Genomic DNA, 25,377 nt, shown 5'->3' with positions numbered 1-25,377 from the left:
CTGGGCCTCCAGTGGGCATGGAGAGACGTGCAGACAACACTCTGAACTTGTTTGGTGGACATTTTTATTTAAGATGATGGAGGAGGTTGTTGTAGGTTGGGAGAAAGTAGGATTGTGTGTGTGTTGTGTGTGTGTTGTGTGTTGTGTGTTATGTGTGTGTTGTGTGTGTGTTGTGTGTGTTGTGTGTGTGTGTTGTATGTGTTTGTGTGTTCTGTGTGTTGTGTGTGTTGTGTGTGTGTTGTGTGTTGTGTGTGTTGTGTGTGTGTGCGGGGCGGGGGGCGGGTGTTGCCCACTGGTTTCAGATTGTTCTAGAGCAGCCAGGTCTCCAGTAACACACTCTGTGATGATAGAAATGGTCTATGTTACAGGGGTCAGCGGGCCATGTGTGAGGACAGCCTGTTGGGAACAGGGCTAGCACACCGGAGGCCCTGAGTTTTGCTGAGTCCTTGTTCATTTAAGCAGCCACATGTGGCTGGCGGTCACTGGGTTAGTGCAGGTAAAGCTTTAAGTTATAGTGAGCTGACGTGGAAGAAAATCCTAGGTGATATCTGCCTGAACCTGTAAGTCTATGAGCAACATTTCTTTAGTCCCTCGGATACATTCTGTTTACTTTCAAATGGCAGTGACATCAAATCGTCCAGGTAAGAGTTTAAGTGGACAAGGAGAAGGTTCTCCCCCGGGGGAGAGGGAAGGCAGAACTTCAGCCCAAACTGACCTTTTTCTAGAAGTTAATTACAGGCATAGAGACTCACAAGGACAATTAAAAAAAAAAAAAAAAAGACCGATCTCAATGTGTTATCTATCTAGAAAGCACCGTGTGTTGATGGATGGTTTCTCCTTAGCTGAAAGGGTTACAGAAACGTCCATATCTGCGGGTGGAATGATTTAGTAGCCATCCACAGAGGCTTCGTGAGCCACAAGGAAACTCTAGCTACCACCTGTCACCGATCCATTCAGCCAATGATCCATTTCTATAGCACCCAGTCCTGTTGCCTCGGCAACTGGTCACGCACAAAGGCACTGTCCTTGACGGACAGGTACCCGGACACCCGGAACAAAGCCCTGGCTTGGTTTTCCAAGGCTGCATCCTGTCACCCAGGGATGACTCTGGAAAGCTTGCCTCGGGGGCTGAAGAGTGTCTGTGGATCCCAAGAGACGGATATCCGCTGTCCCCAGACCTGCAGAGGGAATGCTGCGGGGGAGGTGTTTCTCTGGGCAAGTGGCATTTCTTATGGTCGTGGCTACGTGAAATCCACGTTGAAGTCAATGTGCCGAGTCATCTGTGCGTGGTCATCCTAACAAAAACAAGTGAATAAATAAAGAAGGAAGGAAGGACGCTCTCCTTCTGTCTGAATTCCCAGCCTTCCTTTGGAGGATCTGCAAAATCTGGCAAATCCTATGTTGATCACTTCCAGCCCAGATCCCTTGAGGCCCTGGAGCTTCAGCGGGGCTGTCTGTCCTGCCTCGTCCTACCCAGGGCAAACCACGTAGATCCTTTCTGGAGGGGCGGGCTGCACACACCAACCTTGAAAAGCAGCCTGGCTCCCAGAGACTGGTACCGGAGGCTGCACAGCTGTGCCCTTGTTTGAGGCCGCTCCGTGGTCACCGATGGCGGGTTGGCGTATTTGCTTCGTGGGTGATTTGTTCACGAGCTCCCTTTATACAAATCATCTGGGCAATCGCCTCTTTTCTCCAAGTTCCTTGGTCTTGGTCAGAAATTGGTAAGTTCCCTGTCGGCAGGGAAGGGACCCAAGGCTTCCAACCATGTGTGTAGAAGGGGACTTCTGCCAGGCTCCCAGTGAGCTCTTGGCCATGCTTCAGATATATTTTTATGGCTTTGTCACATGAGTTAAAATGCACTAGGTGATTTAAAATATTTTAATTTTAAAATGACAGACCCATGAAAGTTGCATAAATGGTACAAAGAGGTCCCACCGACGCACTCTTTCCTCCGTATTCCTCAGTGGTTACCTAGGTGTGAATAGGCCTAGGTGTGAATAGCTCCGAGCCAGGGTCTCCTCTCTGTGGATTCCTAGAACCACCACCACATCAAAAGTCACTAGTTTTAGGCTGGGCATGGTGGTGCACGCCTGTAATCCCAGCTGCTTGGGAGGCTGAGACAGGAGGATCGTGAGTTCAAAGCCAGCCTCAGCAAAAGTGAGGCCCTGAGCCACTCAGGGAGACCCTGAGGCAGGAGGGTCCCTACCCACTGGGATGACAGGTGTGAGCTGCCGTGCCTGGCAAGTTAATGTGTTCTTAAAAACTTAGATGATCTATTTTATAAAACAAATTTGGCTTAAATTGAAAGAAAGAAAGACCAAAGAGAAACAGAATTGCTGTATTTCAAGCAAAGTTTCTTCTTGAGAGAGATTATTTTATTGAAATATATATGTGTGTATACAGATACATACATTTTTTAAGTTGGAGGCTTGCTTGTACCAAAGGTGCCACCCTTAGGCAGAATCACAGTACGAAAATGGGGAAAGTGAGAACTGTTACCATTTATCCCACTATCCCTTCCCCAACCTCCAGATTTAAAACAAATTATTTTTTTTACCTTTTCAAGGCTCAATTACATTTGCATTTCTGTCCTGGAAATCACAATTTATGTTGTTTAAAGACATATTTCCTTATTTCTATGTTGGGTATGGCTGAGTTTTAAAGCCCAGGGAATCTGAATAGGCCAGTGTGTGTGTGTGTGAGTGTGTGTGTGTGTGTGAGTGTGTGTGTGTGTGTGTGTGTGTGTGTGTGTGTGTATCAAAACCCCTTATGCCAGGTAAAAATGTGAACATGTTCCTCCAGTCAACCTCCACTATTTCACCTTATCTTTTGACTTGAAAATAAGCATTTTTTATATTGAAGTATTTTTTTTAAAAAGTCAAAGTGCACATATTTTTACCATCAGAACTTTTGACACTAAGTCCCTTCCAAATTAATCATACTTTTATTAGCATCTACTTAAAAGCTGCTTAAAAGTTCAGTCACTGAGTCCAAAACAGTTGCCTTGTTCACTGTTTCTGTAATTCATTTCTGAAGTGATTATAAATTCCTAGAGACTAGATACCTCCCATAATGCCTTGTTGATAAAAGATTTGCTGACTATATTTATGATTGCAATCATGTGTTCGTGTTCCTACTGTTGAGAATCACTCAAAAGTCCAATGCAATTGTGTGTTTTGCACTATTATAATGCAATACCCTGAGCCTGGATAACTTTATAAAGAAAAGAGGTTTGTTTAGCTCACAGTTCTGGAGGTTCAAGAGCCAGGCATTTGGGGAAAGATCCTATTTCCAGACAGGAATCCAGAGCAAGGGGAAGGTTCAGGTTTATTCCTTTTATAACAACTCTCTTGCTCAACTCACCAAGGGGTCCCCTGAGAACTACCTTAATCCTTTCTGAGAACAGCCTCCCCAATGGTTTAAGGAGGTCCTACTAGGCTCCGCCTCTTAAAGGTCCCACCACCCCTATACTATCAAACTGAGGACCAAGCCTCCAGCACATGACTCCTTAGGGACAAACCACTTGAACTGACGACGGGGTTCTGGGTTGAGCACTTGCTGTCCCCGGGGTCTCCAGATATTCAGGATCCTTTGATGAGCCTTGCTCTCTGACTTTGCTTCAGAATTGGAGTGGTACCGGGTGGGATAAGCGAGTGCTTGTCACGTGGCTCAGAAGATAAGGGTCGTTTTGTTTCCCTTTTCTCTCTTCGGGGCTAGACCCCTGATGTCCCACAGCCTGCTTTGCTCATGATTCCATTTTCAACGGAATCGTCAAATGGTGGCATTTACTGATGAAAACAATCCGAGTGCTTAGAATGAATGCCGTACCCAGGGGCACTTGGCCAAAAAACTCACAAATGCCACCATTGTGGTCCACAGACCTTGCAGGGAAATCAAATGTCCCCTGGATTTTGCTTTCCAGCCTTGAAATCCTGGGTGTCGCAGATACGAGGATTTCACTGCCGTATTCGAAAGCGTTGCTCCGATTCATGAAGATGAAGCATGTTTTTAAAAATAATATGAGGGCTGGGTGGTGCTCAGTGGTAGGGTGCTTGCCTGGTGTGTGTGAGGCCCTGGGTTCAATTTCAGCACCTCCTGAAACTGAATAAACAAATGTCCATCTGTATTGTGGCAAATGACAGGACTTCTTTTTTAAAAAGATAATTTAACGGCTTGGCCATCTCTTTTTATATAAATTTTTTAGTTGTTGATAGACCTTTTACTTATTTATAAAGGTTATTTATATGTGGTGCTGAGAATCAAATCCAGTACCTCATGCATGCTAGGCCAGCACTCTATCATTGAGCCACAACCCCAGCCCAGGACTTCATTGTTTATATATACTATAATTAATATAATAATTAATATAAATATCATTAATATAAATAATATTCCATTGTGTACAAATACCACATTTTCTTTATCCATTCATCCATAAATAAAGAGAAAATGGTGCTAGTTTTTGAGTGGTAAGATTATGGATTATTTTTATTCTTGTTATTGCATTTTTCCAGAATATCTAAAATAAATGTATAATTCTTTGATAATCAGCCAAAAAAAAAAAGGATAATATCATTTAAAAGAGCTCTATCCATTGGGAGCTTTTCATAGCTGCTTATTTGATGAGTATACATTTCATCCTTGTCTTCCTGTTTTATCTCATCTCAAATCATTCCTTGCAAAATCCAGAAAAAGTCAAATTTTAAAGTAATTTCACACATTTACTTTTATTTCCTTGAATATTTGTCCCTAAGGAGGCTTGTGTAAACTTGCTCTCTCTCTCTTTCTTATCCCTTCTCAGTAGCAAGCATGAAAATCCCAGCCCGAGATGCCCAGGGTGGGTGTCCAAGAAATCGCCCATGGGTGGCCAGTGTTTCCACTAACTAACTAGATCACATCTGGTACAGTTTGCATTAAAAATAATCATATTATTAAAAAACACCTTTGGGACATAAAGGGACGTTTCTGGAGGAAGAGGGACTTTGCCTTTTCTTGGATAGCTTTGAGGTGAGGGTTTTGGGCCACCTCTCCAGAAGGAAGATAACAGGGACCTGCCCTGCTCTGCAAGTTCAGTGTCCCCAAAGCCAAGATACCTGGCCAGCATCAGAGAGGGAGGGAATTAGCTGGGAAACCTCTAGTAAGTTCTACTTATAGGGAGAGAAAAAAGGAATTGGTCTCACAATGGGTGCAACCCACAGGCTCTTGGCTCCTGCTAGCTGGGGCGGTAGGAACCCATGTTGGTGGGTCTCCCTGACTGTGAGCGAGTTCTCCGCCTCTGGCTGCCCATCTCTGGTTCACAGACCTGCTCTCTAGGGAAGCCATCATTACCCTCACGTTCAGTCTTCTTTATTTCACTTTAACACTGTTTCTAGGTTACTGGGCCAGGCCTTATGGTCAGTAGGGTACAGACAAGTCGCCTGCAGATCTGGGAAAAATGCAAATTCTGGTTTTAGGACCAGGGACCGAGATTTTGCATTTCTAATGAATTCCCAGGGGATGCTGGAAATGTTGGTCTGTGGACCCCAATTTGAGGAGATGGGGCTGTAAAGAGGACCCGAGGCTATTCTCTTTGGAATGATCTAGCACACCTGGGAAACATTCAGATTCCCAGGCCCAACATCGGCAGTTTTGCTGGAATTCCCCAGGTAATTCGGGTTCCTGCTAAAGTTTGAGAAGAACTATAGACTGAGCATCCCTCATTAGAAAATGCAAAACTTTCTGGGGGCTGACGCGTGGCCACACTTTGGAAATTCCACACCTGAGTTCTTGTGATGGGTCACCATCAAAATGCAGCTGTACTAAACGACATTGTCTAAAATTACCTTCAGGCTATGAAACATGCAATATAAATTCCTATTCAGACTTGAGCCCAACCCCCAAAATATTGCATGATGTTTATGCAAATATTCCAAAATGTGAAAGAAATCCCAAACCCCCTAACCGTTTCTGTTCCTAAGTATTTCAGAGAAGGACTATTCAGCCTGTAGAGTCAAGCTTTGATTTTTAACTGGGCCACAAGAGATAGCCATTTATTACCCAGGATGGGGAATAATTAAAAAGCCATGCTAAAATTTCTCTGATTTGTGGAGTCTATTAATTTCCTCATTCGCCCAAAGGGACTTAGAGTGAAGGGAAAGGAGACGCGCATGTGCAAACAGACACACACACACACACACACACACACACACACACACACACACACACACACCCCTTGGGAAATATTTTGCATTTGTCGGTCCAAACAGGTTTTAGCATAACCCATTGTCAATATTCAGTTTGGGTGAGTGTTTGCAAGCCCCAAACCATGAAGTATCTTTTATTCTAGGGAAACTTAGTTAAAGATTGCTCCCTAAACCACCACCCCCACCCCCCACCCCCTGCCCCAGCAAAAAGTAAATTTTTCTGCAAACTCTTAGGTAAACAAGGAACTTGCAAGGACCTCAGAGACAGCTGCATGTGACTGGAATCAATGTATCAATGTCTTCCACCTAAAGCTCCTGTAAACTTCTAAAGCCAGGCGTGGTGGTGCAGGTTTGTAATCCCAGGGGCCCGGGAGGCTGGAGGCAGGAGGAACACGAGTTCAAAGCCAGCCTCAGCAATTTAGCAAGGCCCTAAACAACTCGAACCCTGTCTCTAAATAAAATCCAAAAAAAAAAAAAAAAAAGGACTGGGGATGTGGGTCTGTGGTTGAACACCCCTGAGTTAAACCCCCAGTCCCCAAAACAAAAAAAGAAAACTTTCTAAAGACCTTTATTCCCCCCAACACGTATTATTAGAAGTAGTGAAAGAACCCAGACCTTGCATCCAGTATCCTTTGCTCTCTGTCTATGCTACAAATACTGTCGCCTCTCCACCTGAACTCCCAGGAGCCGACTCACACTCTCCTCAGTTTTACTAGGAGACCGTCTGATCCCTAGGGTAATTTAGAAGCATTATTCTGTTTGCTGATATTCATAATTATCCTCATTGAGTGGTGACTAAGAGGCTGCCGCTGGATAATAAGACACCAACAGTCTTTTGGTCGTTAGATAAAAAAGATAATCCTCCATTTCAACTGTGGAGCCGTCGACGTTGACTCAATCAGACATAAAAACGTGCAGTAGCATCATGCAAGTCTGATCCTTGCCGGTCCCCTGGCTGAGACCCCTGGAATCTGAATGTCAGACGGTGCTTTCTTTCCTGACATCGTTTGATTTTCAATTCTAGCTGCCACCCAGCACTTGGAAATTGGGGACAGCAGCGTCCCCGGCGCTTCCTTGAGAGCCAGACCTGCCCTTCTGCTCCCTGAGCCAACACTCACTGAAGTTCTGTGTCGAAAACTGCTGCTTTTCCTTCCGCAGATCTCGGATTGGGTTGGTGTCAGGGCAGGGAACAACAATGGGCCGGGAGAGGTGACATCTCAACTGCAGCTCTAGGTGACGTAGCTCCTCGACGCCGTTAGGTGCTGGTGAAAGTAGCGCTGCTTACAGAGAAGATCTTCATTTACCCGCATCCGCACCTCCAAGAGGGAGGGGTGGATTGTAAACCTCTAAACGTGAACTGGAGCAAGGTTCTGTGTGTGACCCCACCTGGCCTCTCCGGCTGTGTACAGTTTTCAAATACAGGGATTCGGAAACCTAGCTCCCGAGCAAAAGGAAAATATGGACCAAACAGGCCCTGAAGCAGGGGAGGGCACCCTTTTTCTGCAAAGGGGCAGATAGAAAATATCTTTGCCACACACGTGCGTGAATAAGGGCAGCTGTGTTCCCGTCAGATTTTATGGACACTGAAGTCTGCATTTCATAGAGGTATGATTTTGCATTTCATCAGATATTAGTCCCTTTTTATTTTTTACCATTTTTTGCCAATCATAGCTCACAGGGAACCTGATGGGCAATTCTTGGCTTTTAAGGCTCTTTACAAACAGGCTGTCTTGGCCTGCAGGCTGTAGCTTGCTGATCCTTAGCTAGGTGGCTGTTGGAATTCCATTGACCTAAGCTCCTACAAGGGGCCTATGATAGATTCTGCTTTCTCCCGAAGGCAGTTTCTGATAACACATCATGATAATCACAGAAGCTCGTAGAGTACACAGGCCTCGGGAGTGCTGCCATCGGAAAAATAACAATAGGTTGGCAGGAGTCGTTCTCCAGAGCCTGTGAACGCCACCGCCTGCTCTTGCTCGCTGGTCTCTCAGTGCATTCTAGAATCACGTCTAGGTGGTGAGTCGTCTGCAGGTTGCAGAGCAGCAACAATCCTAGAAGCACCTGGGGTCTCTAAGTGTTCTTGTATGACAAGAACATTTATTTGACGGCAGATCATCTGGCAGAGCCTTTGAGATTCTTGACCCCCATCACTTTGGGGGAGAGAGATCTCGAGAACCTTTCAAAAGCGGTGGCTCTGAGAGCAGTATTTCCCAACCTCCACTACCAAAGAGGCGTCTGGAGCTTTGCCTGGGAGGTTTTAGAAAAAGCTGAAAAATGTAGGCTCCCTCCAGAAATCCCCCGGAGGGCCCATCAGGAGTGGGCATGGGGTCCCTTGCCGATGGGGGCCAGTGTTTCCAACTGTTGTGATTAAAGATGGTTCGCAGAAATCTGTGGCCGAGAGATGGCCTTCCGCTATCGGGAGGTGACCGGGGAACGGGTCCTGCCCCGCTAACTAACCTAACTGCGGGCCTGAATTTCTGGACTCAGCCCAGACGTTTGAGCGCCTCCTAGCTCCTAGGGAACCTGACAGGCAATTGTATTATGAAAGCTGACATGCTGAAAGGGCCCCCTTTCACGATATTCTTTACCTGTCTCTTTGTGTTAAAGGGAGAACAAGCAAAAAAGGAGCAGAGAGAGAGTCGGCCAAGGCGGGAGGGAGATGGCAGGTGGGACGGAGTACGGGGTGGTTTCATGTGCGGGGCTGATGGAGATGACAGAACAAGAAGGGCTGAACAGAACAAATCTCTATTGTTCCCTGTCATCTTTAAATGAGTGTCAAAGTAGGCAGGGGGGCTTTGACCGTTAACCGCACAATTTAGCCAGCCTGTTGTGTCCTGTGGGCCCCACCTCCGTGGAGTTTCTCAGATTAGAAGGCCCTAGCCCCTTATAAATGGGCCATCCCTTGTTCTTTGTGTCCAGACTGCCCAGTGTGAAATCCACAGTGACGTTAAATGTTTTCTAATGAATAATTACTGAAAGGAAATGGAGGGCTATATGTGTCATGGATTGTAGCGCATTAAAATGTTTTATTTTGCTCACAAAAATGTTGTCCTTCACAAGCACCATGATTGTTGCCAACGGGCTTTTGTGCCGGGCCTGTTTCAATGGATTATCCGCGAGCGTTTCCATCCCAAACGGGAATCAAAGGGCGCCTTTGGCAAACGAATGTTTTTCAAGATGGCAGCCATGAAACACATTTAGTATTTAAAGTTGCGGGGTTTTTAAAGGAATGTTTGAACTCGGGGGATTTTCTCACTTACTTTACCCCCTTTTGATTCGGGAAAGTGAAGGGGCCTCCCCCCGCCCCCCAAACCCCGACCTCTGGCCAGTTCCAGCCTTTACAAGACTCCTCCAGCCTCTCAGGAGCAGGCAAGAGAGCACAGGGATGGGTGTGGGCACTTTCTCTTGGCGACACGTCAGTTTTTCCCTCGCCTGGACGGGCTGTGGATAAATAGGAGGCCGCAGAGGTTGTCAAATGTCACCTTGTTGGGACCCTATTGAGGAATTTCCCGGTGTGTTTTGTTGGGGACCCTCTTGGGACTGGAAGGGCTGGTCCTGGTCCTCCTCAGGGCTGAGACGCTCTGGTTTATCTACCATCTTGATTGCTTTATGACAACACGGAAGGGAACTGATGGTGTTTCTTGGCCCAGTGTGGCCACGTGAATGTCACTTGGCTGTTCTGTTGCTAACAAGACAACCAAGAGGGCCAGGGTCTTGGCTGTCTCTCTTCTTCATGCCCCTCCAGTGGAGGTCTCTGTGCCCAGACGAGGAATCTAGATGTCTGAGCCATGTCCTACCCGTCCCTAGGCCAGAATAGGGAGGAATGTCTTGCTGGATACTCTCAACAGACATCAGGCACCTCTGGGGGAGGGCAGAGGAGGGTATAGGTGCCGGGAGGGGAAAACCAGATGCCTGCCCTCTTGGAGCCTGTGTCCGGTGCATCAGTGGGGAAAGCAGGTGGACGTGGGAAGAAGGAATGGTGCAGACAGTGGACCTGTGTCTGGCTCACACCCCAGTTCAGCTGATGTCCATAGCATGTACGTGCACACAGTTGGCGCTCTATGTTTCTGCGAGTTCTTTGTCTGCAGTTTCAACTGTGGCTCAAAATGTTCAGAAACACCTTGCATCTGTGCTGGACACGTTCAGACTTTTTTCTTGTCATTGTACAGTCGAACCATCGTGCATATCGCAGTTATGTCGTGGTCAGTATCCGAGTCATCTAGAGGTGATTCCATGTATTCAGGGGAGGTGGGCAGGCGGGATGCTGACACCATGCCATTTTCCATAAGGGGCTTGAGCAGCTGTGGATTTGGGCATCCCCAGGGTTTGTTGGATACCAATAGATGAATCTGCATGTGTGTGTGTGTGTGTGTGTGTGTGTGTGTGTGTGTTTGCTTTGGGGTGCTGGGGATGGAAGCCAGGCCTCCTACATACTAGGCGGGTGATCTATCTCTCACCAACACTCCCAGCCCTTTGTAGATTTCGTGATCATGGGTGTGCATGCACCTTTGCATTCTGCTCTCCCTTAAAAGGGAGAAAACATCCTGTTACAAATTTCCATGAGCATTACTGCGTGTATTCTGCCTAATGGTGTAAAGTACTTGACATTTATGGTAAATCTTGTTTTTATAAATTTAACAAAAATCACCATTCAAGGTAACAGCTAGACATACAGATTTTTTTTTAAAGAGAGAGTGAGAGAGGAGAGAGAGAGAGAGAGAGAGAGAGAGAGAGAGAGAGAATTTTTAATATTTATTTTTTAGTTCTCGGCCGACACAACATCTCTGTTTGTATGTGGTGCTGAGGATCGAACCCGGGCCGCATGCATGCCAGGCGAGCTCGCTACCGCTTGAGCCACATCCCCAGCCCCATACAGATATCTTATTAACTGTTTAATATGTTCTGTGTGTGTGTGTGTGTGTGTGTGTGTGTGTGTGTGTGTGTGTTGGGGATTGAGCCCAGGGCCCCAGGGCTTTGTGCATGCGAGGCAAGCACTATACCAGCTGGAGCCATATCCCCAGCCCCTAATATGTTCTTATTAGAATTTCTAAGGAATAGCATTACTAGGCCAAATAATATCTTTTTTTGGGGGGGGGGTGGCACCAGGGATTGAACTCAGGAGCCCTCGACCACTGAGCCCCATCCCCAGCCCTATTTTGTATTTTATTTAGAGACAGGGTCTCACTGAGTTGCTTAGGGCCTCACTTTTGCTGAGGCTGGCTTTGAATTCGCCATCCTCCTGCCTCAGCCTCCCAAGCCTCTGGGATGACAGGTGTGCGCCACTGTGCCTGTCCAAATGATATCATCTTAATGATTTCTTTTTCAGATGGGGGTCTCACTATATTGCCTAAACAGGCCCTCAAACTCCTGGGCTCTTGTGATCCTCTTGCCTCAGCCTTCCAAATAGCTGGGCCTTTAGACGTTCACCACGGTGCCCAGCTTCACAATTCTTTTATATGACAATGTTACTTCCCCCAAAAGATAATCAAAATCTCCAGCTCTATGACTGGTGGAAATTAAAATTTAAAAGATCCTGTTTTAAAATAAAAAATAAAGAGCTGGGGATGTCGTTCAGTGGTAGAGCATCCCGGGATAAACAAACCTAATTAAAAAGCCCCACAACTCGGGTCCTGAGAGCTCAAGAGAAACTGCACTTCACACCCTGTTTGTCAGAGGGGAAGCTGGAGCCGCCCTTTGGTCCAAATGTCCTTGGACCAGCAATCCCCATTGGGGAAATGCCTCCTCCTGGTTTCCTCACGGAAGAGGCCAGGTTCCACGGGGAGCATGTCCAGGGCTGGTCAGTGTGTGCTGAACGCTAAAAGGCAATCTAACTGTTGGGGGCGCTGTCTGCTCACCAAAGGCAGGGAGAGTTTTCTGACCTCAGGACAGGTGCTGACACGAGAGAGGCCATCCCTGATGGTAGTACACAACGGGATAGTGTTCACTCACTGCAAAGAACAAAGTCGTTCTAGCTGACCCAATGTGCTGTGTCCTTGCTCTAGGAGAAGCATCTTGTTAAGAGTAAGGTGAGGTGCAGGCTGCACGGGTGTCGTGGGCGAGATGCAGTGTGCTGTGTGGGGCCAGATGCAAGCCAGGGGGGTGGGGGGTTACATGACTGTCATCCTAGCAACCCAGGAGGCTGAGGCAGGAGGATTCCAAGTTCAAGGCCAGCCTCAGCAACTTAGACCGAGCCCCACAGTAAAAACATTTGAAACGAAATGGGGATGTAGGTCAGTAATAAAGCTACGGGTCTAATCCCCAGTACCCAAGGATGGGTGGATGGGTGGATGGCAAGATGCAGGAGGCATATACCGACCCCCAGGCTGGAGTCTTGCCCAGTTTAGGTCTCTCCCCCGACCAGCTGGGGCAGGGAAGTGCTGTGCCCTGGTCTTCACGTGACTGGCTCAGCCTCACCTTTCAGCCGGAGTGAGGAAGGGACAGATTCCCTCCAAAGGAGAAGGAGGGAGGGAGGGAATTCCCAGGTCCAAGTTCAAAGGAGACAGTGTCATTGGCCAAAATCACAGCTACTCAGCAGTGAGCAAGGCTTGAGAGCGATCCAAATCCCAAGCCCTTTCCACAGCCTCCCTGGTCACTTAATTTTTCTGTTTCTATTTTCACAAAGTGAGCAAAATACCATCTACCTGCCAACTTGTCCTAGGTATAGCCTGAGGCAGTGGTTTGCAAACAGCCCAGTTACTATGTGCTATGCATAGTAAAAACGCAGTAAATAGGGTTTAAATGAGCTACTATTCTTCTACTATTTAATATTACATTCTGTTGGTGAGAGGAATACCTTGGGGGAAACCAACATCGATTCTCTCTCTCTCTCTCTCTCTCTCTCTCTCTCTCTCTCTCTCTCTCTCTCTGTCTGTCTCTCCTGTGCCCTCTTACCAACCAGGGACTTTAGCTAGACTGCCTCCTCTTTGAATTCTCTAGATACTTTCAACTCTGTACAAGGCCTAGAACTGGAAAAAAAATTTAAGTCACTTATTTGACAAATTTATTGAGCAACTATCATGGCAAGACTTAAGCTAAAAGCAGGGAACACAACCATGAATGGACGAGATTTACCCTGAAGTGCTTTCCTAAGGGTCTGCCTAAGATTGAGGAATAAGAATCCAGTCGTTGTAAAACAAAATAGTACAAAGAAATAGGGACAGAGAGAGAATAATGGGGAGATGTACTTACAAATTTTGATTAGGTGATACCTATCCTCATTACGAAACTTTGAAGGTCTAAACGGGCGCACAGTGAAACTGAAGCTTCCTTTTCCAGTGTTCAGAGTTTGTGAGCGTCAGGGAGACAGCATGAGTTTGTGAGCCTATGTGTACATGAAGGTGGACCTTTCCTACAAATGGTACCAATCTGTCCAGGAGATTCTGCACTTCTGTTGGGTTCCATTGTATAAGTGAGCCACCGTTCAATGCACCTGTTCCCTCTTAATGGATGTTTGGGTTGCTTATGATTTCATTCATGCAAGAACATATCATGGGGATCAATATCTAGAAATTTAAATTATTTCCCCAAAGAGTATATATCTGATTTTTGAAATACCTTTTCAAATGCTAGATTCTTCTACAATATACATGCTTGTCACCTGCAGGAAATACCCACATCCTCACCAAGAATGTATTCTCAAATTTTATAAGATTTCCAAAACTGAGGGCTGGGGATGTGGCTCAGTGGGTAGAGTGCTTGCCTCTCATGCACAAGGCCCTGGGTTCAATCCCCAGCACCGCCCCCCCCCCAAAAAAAAGATTTCCCAAACTGGAAAGTGTATCTCAATTTATTTAATAACACTTCTTTTCTGGGTGGAGCTGAGTTAACCTATCTTCTTTGTGTGTTACACATTTGTGTTTCCTGTGAATTGTTGTTTACATCCTTTGTTCATTTGTGTGTGTGTGTGTGTGTGTGTGTGTGTGTGTGTCTGTGTTGGACTTTTTCTTATTGTTTTGTAGAAGCTTTTTATATGTCAAGGAAGCCAGTCGTTTGTGTTGGGTGTGAGTTACAAATATATTTTTCCAAAGTTGTTTCATCTTTTGACTCTGCTTATGTTATTTCTTCTAGGCAGACATTTTTTCTTTTTTTAATTTATATATGACAGTCGAATGCATTACAATTCTTATTACATATATAGAGCACAATTTTTCATATCTCTGGTTGTATATACAGTATATACACACCAATTCATGTCTTCATACATGTACTTTGGATAATAGTGATCATCACATTCCACCATCATTAATAATCCCCTGCCCCCTCCCTTTCCCTCCAACCCATCTGCCCTATCTAGAGTTCATCTATTCCTCTCATGCTCCTGATGCCTATCCCACTATGAATCAGCCTCCTTATATTAAAGAAAACATTTGGCATAGCTAAAGTAATTCTAAGCAAGAAGAGTGAAACAGGTGGGATCACTATACCAGACCTTAAACTATACTACAGAGCAATAGTAACAAAAACAGCATGCTATTCACACCAAATCAGTCTTGTAGACCAGTGATAGAGAATAGAGGACACGGAGACTAACTCACAAAATTACAATTATCTTATATTAAAGGTGCCAAAAACATGCACTGGAGAAAAGAGAGCATCAACAAATGGTGCTAGGAAAACTGGAAACCCATATGCAACAGATTGAAATTAAACCCCTATCTCTCACCATGTGCAAGACTCAACTCAAAATGGATCAAGGACTTAGGAATATACCAGGGACCTTGTGCCTAATGGAAGAAAAAGTAGCCCTCATCTCTACCATGTGGGACAGGCCCCAGCTTCCTTAATAGGCAGACATTTTTTCTATGTGGTTGAACAGATCTGTTCTTTTGTGGCTTTACTTTTATATAATACTTTAAAATCATTTCTTGCTTCACCCACATCTTCTTCTAGTGCTTCCTTTTTATACTTTTATTTTTCGGTGTTTGATTTCCTCCAGAATTTGTTTTGGTGCCAAGTACCCATCTTTTTTTTTTTTTTTTTTGTCCCATCACTTACGTTAAAAGTCAGGGTAACAAGGCACAGTTGACATACAGTAAAATTCATTCTTTATTTTAAAAATATTTTTAAATTTTTTTAGTTATGGAGGGATACAATATCTTTTTTTTGCCCCTTAGGTTTTTTGTTTTTGTTTTTTTTTTTTTTTCCGGTGGACACAACATTTGTTTGTATGTGGTGCTGAGGATCGAACCCGGGCCGCACGCATGCCAGGCGAGCACGCTACCGCTTGAGGCACATCCCCAGCCCGGGATACAATATCTTTATTTGTCTATTTTTTATGTGGTGCTGAGGAGGGAAGCAGTGCCTCACATGGGTAAGGCATGTGCTCTGCCACTGAGCCATGACCCCAGCCCCAAATTCATTCTTTTTAGATGACATGTCTCTGAATTCCCACCAGTATATAGTGCCATTTATCAAATAATTCACCTTCTTACCATAGATTTTTAGTCCTGATTTAATCATTGAATGGATTCTCCTATGTGTTTGGGACAAGCCCTGTTCTTTTTGACCCATCTTGTTGAATTGCTCGCCTATTCACGTGTCGCCGTGTCTATTGAATTAATCAAGTACGCTGTTGCTTTTGTGTCTTAATATCTGCTAAAGCTGGTACCATCCCACCTTTGAGAAACTTCCTGCATGTTCTTACTTATCACTCCATTACAAATTTTAGGTTCAGTTTTTGAGCTATGCAGAAAAATCTGGTAGTTTTCTAAAAGAAATTTTATTGACTGTGTCGTCAAACGTAGTTCAACTGATGTCTTTAGGAGACTGAATCCTCCCACTCAGGAGCGAGACATAGCCTTCGATTTGTTCAGACCTTCTTTGGAGTTCCTCAAGAGTACGTTAAACTTACTCTTCTAGGCGCTGCCACATTTGCTGGTAAGTTTATTTTATGTTTCATCTTTAGTAGGTAACTGGAGTCCTGTCTTTCATTCCATCTTCTAACTACTAATCACGTGGTTACATGAGAGCTATTGACTTCTGTCCATTAATTTTGTACTTGTGATTTTGGGCTGATTTTTTTTTTTTTTGGATTTTCCATCTAAATACTCAGTGAATGAATGCTTTTGTCTTTTTCTTCTCCAGCGTTGCTATTTCCCATTCCTCCTCTTATCTAATTGCGTCGGCTGTCACCTCCCAAACATATGAAGTTGGAAGGAGGGATGTGGATTTTTTTTCCCCTGACTTTAAAAAGTACAGTTCCATGTTAAACTATTAAGTAAAATGTTAGGTTGTGGAATAGAGCTATATTCTTATGATGTTAAATAAGTATAGATTTTGATGAATGCTAATTATCAACAATAAAAGTTGAATGTATCAAATGCCTTTTTTAGAATTTGTGGAGATGTGTAATTCTTTTACTTTTGATCTAGTGATACGGTAAATCTGTTATTAATGTTTTCTAATGTTGAATTCCCAGATTAATCTATTTTACTAGTAGATTTTCTGTTATAAATTCTGGGAATCGATCCCAGTTGGTCTGTTTTATTATTCCTTTAACATTCTTTTGAATTTGGTTTGCTACTCTCTCTTTTATTTTAATTTATATTTTTAAAATTTTTTTAATATTTATTTTTTAGCTTTAGGTGGACACAATATCTTTATTTTATTTTTATGTGGTGCTGAGGATCGAACCCAGTGGCTCGCACAGGCTAGGCGAGTTCGCTACCACTTGAGCTACATCCCCAGCCCTGCTACTCTCTTTTATTAAAAAAAAAAAAATTCTTTTGTAGTTGTAAATGGACAGAATACCTTTATTTTTATATGGTGCTAAGGATCGAACCCAGTGCCTCACACATGCTAGGCAAGCACTCTGCCACCGAGCTATAGCCCCAGCCCGTGGTTTGCTAATTTCTCTTTTTTTTTGGGGGGGGTAGGTGGGTACCAGGGATTGAACTCAGGGGCACTCAACCTCTGAGCCCCATCCCCAGCCCTATTCTGTATTTTATTTAGAGACAGGGTCTCACTGAGCTGCTTAGCACCTCGCCATTGCTGAGGCTGGCTTTGAACTCATGATCCTCCCGCCTCAGCCTCTGGAGATGCTGGGATGACAGGTGTGCACCATTGTGCCTGGCTGAGTTTGCTAATCTCTTATTGAGACATTTGGTATTGATATTCCTAATTGGGGCTAGTCTGATTTCCTTTATAGCCTTATAAAATATTAGACATAGAGGAGTGTGTATAATACAAATCTAACTTGAAGAATTACAAATACTATCTCCACCCAAACACAGGAAGTACCACCCTTGATTTTCTTTGTAGCTTTAGCACCTATAATTACATCCCAAATAATAGATAGCTTAATTTTGCTTTCTTGAGGGCCTTTGTTCAAATAGTCAAACTATATATACTCTGACATGACCAACTTTCTTTGAACAATGCTCTTTTTTGAGATCAAACCATGTCGATGAGCCTAATGGTGAATTCATTCGTTTTTACAACTGTGCATAGTGTGACCGTCACCGTAAAAAATCTTTGTTGAATCTTCCTATTATAATTTTGGAGTTGCTATTTCTTAAAGTTCTTTTTTTTTTCTTCACCCTTTTAGACATTGTTAAAAGAGCTTAGAAGCTAGTCATGATGGGGCACAACTGTAATTCCAGCTACTCAGGAGGCTGAGGCAGGAGGATCACCTGTTGGAGGCCAGCAGGGAAATCATGAGACCCTATCTTAAATTTTTAAAAAGTGCTGGGGGTGTAACTCGGTGGCCGAGCACGTGCCTGGCATGTGTGAGGCCCTGGGTTTGATCCCTAGCACCGCATACACCCAGAAAGCTCAAATTCTGAAGACAGACTTTTTAGGTTTCCATCTCAGTGAACATTAGCTATGTGACAATTTTTTTAACTTTCCATTTACAAAATGAGAGCTGAAGTATTCTCTCCCAGGATTGTTCAAATGAATCTGTTTATGAAGACCTTTGGGGTGGCGCCTGGTACATCACGAGCTCTCCACAACCCTGGGTAACGCGTCCTGTATTCTCTGGCCGGTGAAGCTGGGTGTGTCCCATTTTGAGATGTCACAGAAGTTCTGCTGAGTGTGCATTTTTATGGTTGTTCCCTCTGCACATCAACCAAGGGAGTGAAATGGCTGAAGCTGTGCTAGATGGCTTTCCTGAGGCCGAGTACCCATTTCCATTAACATCAAGGTGTGAGAGTCCTGGCTGGCCCTGGCCACAGGAGACTTTTAATGTTTCGTGGTGTTTGTTGGTGCCTGGGATCAACCCCAGGCCCTCCCATGGGCTAGGCCAGGGCTCTAAAACTGAGCCACATCTCCAGCTCCCCGTAGCTTTTTAATTCTTGTCAATTTGTTAAATACAAAATTGTATTCCAGCGGGGTCTTAATCTCCATATTTCATGTTTTTTATGGGTTGTTTTTTTCTCCTTTGAAAGCGTTCATAGGATGTTGTGAGTGTAATAAGTGCCCCTGAATCTGTTCCCTTGTAAATGGTTAATTTCATGTTAGATAAATTTCACCTTGTCCTAAACTCGTGACGTCTCCCCGAAAGGATGCCCACCAGACTTTCTTTGGTGTCCTTTTCTGTAACTGCTTGACTGAGGCACGATTCACATTCCACACAAGTCACCACTAAAATGAGTAGCTTGAGGATCTTGGCATACTCCAGGGCCGTGCAGTTGATTTAGGATGTGTCACCACCACACCCTTTCACGGTGGCCTCAAGTCCCCTGGGGGTCCTGGGCCACCTCAAATCACACAAGTCAGTTACTCCTGAACATAATGAGTCTAAAAGTTGAATGAGGACCGATGTGATAGTCGCATCGTGAGCACTGATAACTCTTTCATCTCTTTTTTCAATAGTGACACTACTGAAACCTAACTCACGTGCCTTTACGACTCACCTATTCAAAGTGTGCCATTCAGTGGTCCTCGTGACATTCAGGGAATAGTTCCATGGTCACGTCCTGGATCCTTCCATGGCTCTTGGGGTTTTCACCTAAGAATGGAATTGCTGGGTCCTGTGGTCGCTCTATCCAACCTTTGGAAGAGTTGCCAGATGTTTTCCAAAGTGGGAGCAGGAAGTGGTTGTGGTTTTGATTTGCATTCTCCTCTTTCATCTCTTAAAAGATAGGTTTCTTGCCGGGAGCGGTGGCGCACACCTGTCATCCCAGCAGCTCGGGAGGCTGAGGCAGGAGGATCCTGAATTCAAAGCCAGCCTCAGCAACTTAATGAGGCCCTAAGCAACTCAGTGAGACGCTGTTTCTAAATAAGATACAAAATAGGGCTGAGGATGGGGCTCAGTGGTTGAGGGCCCCCGAGTTCAATCCCCAGCACCAAGAAAAAAGAAAAAAAAAAAAGGTTTCTTTGCAGTTTTTCTCAACAAATATTGAAGAAACGAGAGAGTCTGTCCTGGAGAGTCTTGCAGCCTGGATTCAGGTGGTCGCACACAGCTGCCCTGTTCTAAGTGGTTTTCATCCTAACTGTCCTTGGAATTGGAAGTCGGATCTGCACCTGAGCTGCCCAGGCCCGAGTCCCCAGCCACCCAGGACTGTTTAAATGCATCCAAATGAAACTAAAAACCCAGTTCCTCAGACTCACTGACCACATCGCAAGTGCGTGGAGGCCACACATGCTGGTGGCTGCCGTACTGGACAGCGAGGCTGTAGGACATTTTCATCTCAGAATATTCTAGTTATCAGACAATACTGGCCCAGAAGCTTGATGATGGGCACATTTTTATGATTTAAATCCTTTGACGTTTAAGATTTTCCCTGTGGGCCAGGATAATGTCAACCTTTGTAAATATCCTGTGTGCTTTTGAACTAAAATAAGTATTCTGAGGTTGTCAGGTACAGTGTTCTTCGGGTGTCAGTTAATTGTGGTGTTTAGATTTCAATGTCTTGCTGGGGGGGGTTGTTTTTTCTTTTTTACCTTTGTTTTCTGCCAATTTCTATCAGATCCCTCACGATGAGACCACTTGAGTAAACTGCAGCTCAGTAAGTACAAATAGTGGAGTACTATGCAATTCTGAAAAACAACGAGGAATGTCTCTCTAATCAACTTCAAAGTGATATCCGAGATAAATATCCCAGTGAAAAGCCGAGGGGAAAAAATAGCATGTAGAGTTTGCAAACATTTGTCCTACAAAGGAGGGAAGCAGACTGACACAGGAATCTGCTGATATTTTTAAAGAAACAATTCTTAGCAATTCTAACATTTTTAAATGGTCGTTCACAGGAGGAGGGAAGGAATAGAGGGGGGAAGGGTAGGGGGCTGATTCTCTAAATTCACCTTGTTTTTTGGAACCATTGAATGTTTTACATAATAATAAAACAAAATTACCTTTAGAAATCAATTTCCCCAAATAAACAGTATAAGGAAAGAAATGGACCTCAGTTGAGTGTATCTCGTTTCTGGAACAGCTACGTGGAGATCAGCTCTCTCGAGGAAGTTCAGAAACGTGAATCCATGCACCGAAGTGTACCTTAAGGACAAGGAATTCAAAAAAATCTCAATGTTTTGCTGTGATCACGCTGGTGATGGGGTCGATGTTGTTGAGACTCCTGTGTATTTGGTGTGGAAGATGGCCAGTGAGAAACTGCTCGTATCACTGAATTGGAATTGGAATGGAAGAAAGGGGAAGAGATAAAGGAAAATTTAAATATAAACCTCTCAGAGATGTATCGTGTTGCTAGAATCGGAGGGAACTCGTGTTATATTTTAACAAACACCTAGAAACACGGACCCTCCGGGAGCAGGGAGCCCCCAGCCTCTGTCTTCCCACCCAGAAACCAGAGCCGGGATCAGAGGTCTGTGAACACGAGGCTCAGTATCCTTAAAGGCACGTCCAGAGGACTTGATATCCCCCTTCACAGGTTCCCAGCTGCCCAAAATGGTAGCCTCAATAAAGCTAATGATTGTCATAGAACCATCAAATACACATAAGCCCACGAACACACAGAATGCTGTTCGAGAGCTCATTGTCACCTTGGAACAATGAGTCACTCTGGGCCAACTCACTCTTCTGAAATCTACCAGCCAAGCATTGATTCTGTCTTCCCTTTATGAATTCCACTCCAGGGCCACCAAAACACGGACAAGGAAATCGCCGCCTCATAAACACGGGACCAAGGACAGCTTGGGAATGTCCCTGGTTTTGCAAACTCCTAGGTCTGGCATCTTGGAAAAAGTGGCTTGCCCTGCGCACCTCCTGCGGGAAGCGCTCCCCGCCCCGCTGCCTGTGATAGGCCAGCGCAGAGCCATCCTGGGTCTGCTCAGGCCTCCGGGAAATGTAGGAGAAAAAGGAACCTGTTTGGTTAGAGTAGGGAGACATCTGGTGGCCGGTCTGTTTCTTAAAAAAAAAAAAAGACATTATTATGAAAATTTTCCAATTTGCACAAAGTGAACAGGAGAGTGTGATAACCCCCTCCCCGGGCCCATCATCCAGTTTCAGCAGCTGTTAACAGGCTGCCTTTGTGCTCTCACTGATCCCTGCACCCACCCTCCAGCCCTGGGTCATGGGTCTTCAGTTCAGTGTTATTAAACACATACCCATGGGCTGGGCCAGGGGCTCAGGGGCAGAGCCCTTGCCTGGCGTGTGTGAGGCACTGGGTTCGATTCCAGGCACCACATAAAAATCAATGAATATAATAAAGGTCCATCAACAACTAAAAAAAAAAATAAATATATATATATAATTTTTTTTAAAAAGTACACACCGACATGCACCAAACTGTCCCTAAGGATCCTGGCAGACAGCTGCCCTCACGCCTTATCAACCTACAGGACATTTCCATCGCTCCAGAAACATCCTCTGGGCCACAATCCCCCAAGCAAGCGATGACTGTTGTGTTTTTTTCACTGTAGATTAGCTTTGCTTGTCCCCGAATGTCACACCAACGGAATCACACAGTGTGCACGCCTTTGTGTCCGGGTCCTTTCAGCGGGCACAATGTCCAGCGAGAGTCATCCGAGCGATGACGTGTCCGCGTTGTGTCCCTTCTGTGGCGAGCTCCTTGTGTGATACAGATGTTCCCCTCCATTCTCCGGCTGAAGGGTATCTGGATCGTTTCCAGTTGGGGCCATTATGAGCCAAGCGGAGCATGGGCCGAACTTCGCATTCAAGTCTCTCTGTGGCTCGTGCTCACGCTTCTCTGTGTAAATTCTTGGGAATGCGATTGCTGGATCAAAGGAGAGAGGCCTGGGTTAACTTCATTAGAAGCTGCCAGGCCTTTTTCTAGAGTGGCCACATGCCTTTTGCATTCCTGCCAGCCATGGACGTGCACTTCAGCCAGCTCTGCATCCTCACCAGTTTGGTGTGTAAGTATTTTTGGGCGGGGGACCATTGGAGATTGAACCCAGGGGTGCATAACCACTGAGTCACATCCCCAGCCCTTTTATATTGAGACAGGGTCTCACTAAGTTGCTTTGGGCCTCACTATTGCTGAGGCTGGTTTTGAATTTACAATCCTCCTGCCTCAGCCTCCGGAGTCCCTGGGATTACCGGCATGCACTACCACACCTGTCCTGGTGTGCAGATTGTTTTAATGTTAACCGTTCTGGGGTATCTCCTTGTGATTTCAATTTGCACTTCCCTGAAGATAAATGAGCTGAATACTTTTCAATGTTCTTATTGGTCATTTACCTTCCTTTGTAACTTGTTCATTCCTTTTTAAAAAATTTAAAAAAATAGTTGTAGATGGGCACAATACCTTTATTTTATGTATTTTTATGGGGTGCCAAGGATGAAACCCAGTGCCTCATATGTTCGAGGCAAGAGTTCTGCCACTGAGCCACAATCCCAGCCCTGCATTCCTGTCTTTTGCCCAAGTTTTATGGGGATAGTCTTTTTATTATTCAGCCATAGCTATCTTTATTCAAGATACAAATCCTTGTAGCTACGTACTTATGAATATTTTTTGCCTTTTTATTTTCTAACAATGCCTTTCTGATGAGAAGCTTTTATAGTTGCTAAAGTCTATTTTCTTTAATTATTATTTCTTCCTGTGTCCTCAAAACATTTTGTCTTTTTTGGTTGCAAAGATATTCGTCTTGTTTTCCTCTAATGGCATTTTAGAGTTTACATTAACATTTAGGGCTAAGATCCATCTCAAGTTTATAAATATATTTATCTTATCTATGGGTAGACCCATGGTGTCAGGTAGGGATTGGATGCAATTTTTTTGTCTGTCTGTTGTTTGTTTGTGGGTCTGCAGTAGTAGCTGAACCGTTGCTTGAGAAGAATTTTCATTTCTGCACTGAATTATTTGGTACTTGGGTCAAAAAACACCTGGACTATATAGGAGAGCCTTTTACTTCCGTCTTGATTACTTAAAGCTAGGAAATGTGAGTCCTCGGACTCTGTTTTTGTTTCCAAGGTGGGGTTGGTTGTCTAGGACCTCTGCCTGTCTGCCCCTGGGGTCCAAATTCACCCTCAGCACCTGCTTTGCAATAATGTGATGTGAATTTAGCCCCTAGAGGGCGCTGGAGGGACGGTGCCATGGCTCTTCCTGGTTCCCTGGTTCTGCTCTGCTTTTCCGGGTTTGGCTGGGCAGGGGTGGGGGGGGTGGGATAGGCCTGCGTGCCCAGAGCCCACAGTCTCTTGGTGACCTCGCAGCCCTGGCCTAAGGCCTGATGATCATGTTGCCATAGTCCTATATACTACCTGACACAGGTGTGGTAGATTCCGGGCCTCACACCTACAGCTGGCCACTCCCAGGGGGATGGCCCTTCGCCCTTAGATGGTGGTCATGGCTCACAACATTCCTGTGCCTCAGTTTCCTCGTCTGCACAGGGGCGTGAGAACAGTAGCTCCTAGGGTCAGAACGAGGGTTACCTGAGAGGATACTCGCCCAGCCCTCAGCATACCATTTTACGGTGTCAGTAAGCCGCTGTTGCTATTGTCACACACACACACACATACAGACACACACTTGTGTGTCACTGAATGATAAGGAGGTGTTGAGAAATGCATCCTTAGCCAGTTCCGTCCTGTGAATGTCACAGGCCTTGAGGGCAGAGCCTACACACACCTGGACCTTAGAGGATGGCCCTTTACCTCTGGCTGCACGTCCAAACAGCAGGCGGCTGTCCAGACCCCGCAGTCAGCAGTACCCCTGTGGCACGTGTGAATCTAAACAGAAAAGGGGACCTACTGTCCAAATAGCCTACAGGAACTTTCTGGCTGCAGTTGAACCCTGGCTCAGGGCTCTCCCAGGGCCGAGCACGAGACGTGGAGTAAAAACTCTGAATGTTCTGTCTCCTGTAGAAAGAAGAGGTGAGGAGGGAGCACATCCGTCTGCACATGGAGGGGACACTGACGGCCCGCGACAAGGTCGGGGTGCAGGATTTTGTGCTGCTGGACGCGCACACCAGCGAATCCGCCTTCGTGGACAATCTTCGCAAGCGCTTCAACGAGAACCTCATCTACGTAACTAACCCCCTCCTCAGCTGAGCCCCGAGATTACTTGCTCTCCCCCCGCCCCCCCCCCCCGCCCTTCACAGCCTCCATGATGGGAACCGGGTCACTTTGTCCATCAGCCATCTAGAGGAGGCTGAGGGATCACTGCCAGACGCACTCTGATCCTTCATGCTGAGGCTTTCTGGTGGCCAGTGACAGAGTCTCCACTCACACTGGCCATGGTCGCAAAACGGAATGGACCCACATAGCCTTTAGGGCCCAGGAATGGATCTAGGATTTCGGATGATGTCCAGAGGATCCTTCTCCCTCTCTCTGTTCTGCTGTCTTTGGTACCTGATTCTGTCTTGGGCCGCCTCTCTGCTTTGTGGCACGATGGGCGCCAGCTCCAGGGTGACATTTTGTCAGCTCAGTATTGAGAAGGGAGCTCGTCTTCCAGGAGACAGGTTTAGCAAGTGTCCCAGAGCTGAAGAAATTGGCTCTGATGGCCGCATCTTGGGTCACTTGCCTGTCTTGGCCAGTCCCCCTGACTGGGAATGAGGAGCATCCAGAGTGGGCAGCCTGGGTCACCAGACCCACCCTGAGTGAGAGGTAGGTAGGAGCAGAGCCCCCCGCTACACGGAGTGAGAGCTGGAGAAGAGCGTTCCTTAAAGAAATCAGCTGAAAGAAAGGGGACATAAGCTGGGCGTGGTGACACACACCTGTAATCCCAGCAACTCGGGAGGCTGAGGCAGGAGGATCGTAGGTTCAAAGCCCCCCTCAGCCACTCAGTGAGACCCTGTCTCTAAATACAATATTAAAAAGGCTGGGGATGGGGCTCAGTGG

The 25,377-nt window shown here is 45.5% G+C and overlaps 1 protein-coding gene and 1 non-coding gene across 2 annotated transcripts in view; both read left to right on the top strand.

The window, feature by feature from the left end:
- Positions 1-25,377, top strand: part of Myo1h (myosin IH) — a 63,664-nt gene that overhangs the window by 1,841 nt on the left and 36,446 nt on the right. The window contains 1 exon segment of the mRNA XM_005340108.3: positions 24,403-24,564. Within this exon segment, the coding sequence (XP_005340165.3) occupies positions 24,403-24,564 (162 nt within the window).
- On the top strand, positions 13,851-13,923 carry Trnae-cuc (transfer RNA glutamic acid (anticodon CUC)). Its single transcript has one exon. It is a non-coding gene; the product is annotated as a tRNA-Glu (tRNA).

This window comes from Ictidomys tridecemlineatus, chromosome 2 (assembly GCF_052094955.1).
Source record: "Ictidomys tridecemlineatus isolate mIctTri1 chromosome 2, mIctTri1.hap1, whole genome shotgun sequence".
Taxonomy (NCBI): domain Eukaryota; kingdom Metazoa; phylum Chordata; class Mammalia; order Rodentia; family Sciuridae; genus Ictidomys; species Ictidomys tridecemlineatus.
The sequence above is the reverse complement of the archived record's forward strand: the minus strand, read 5'-3'. Positions and strand labels throughout refer to the sequence as shown.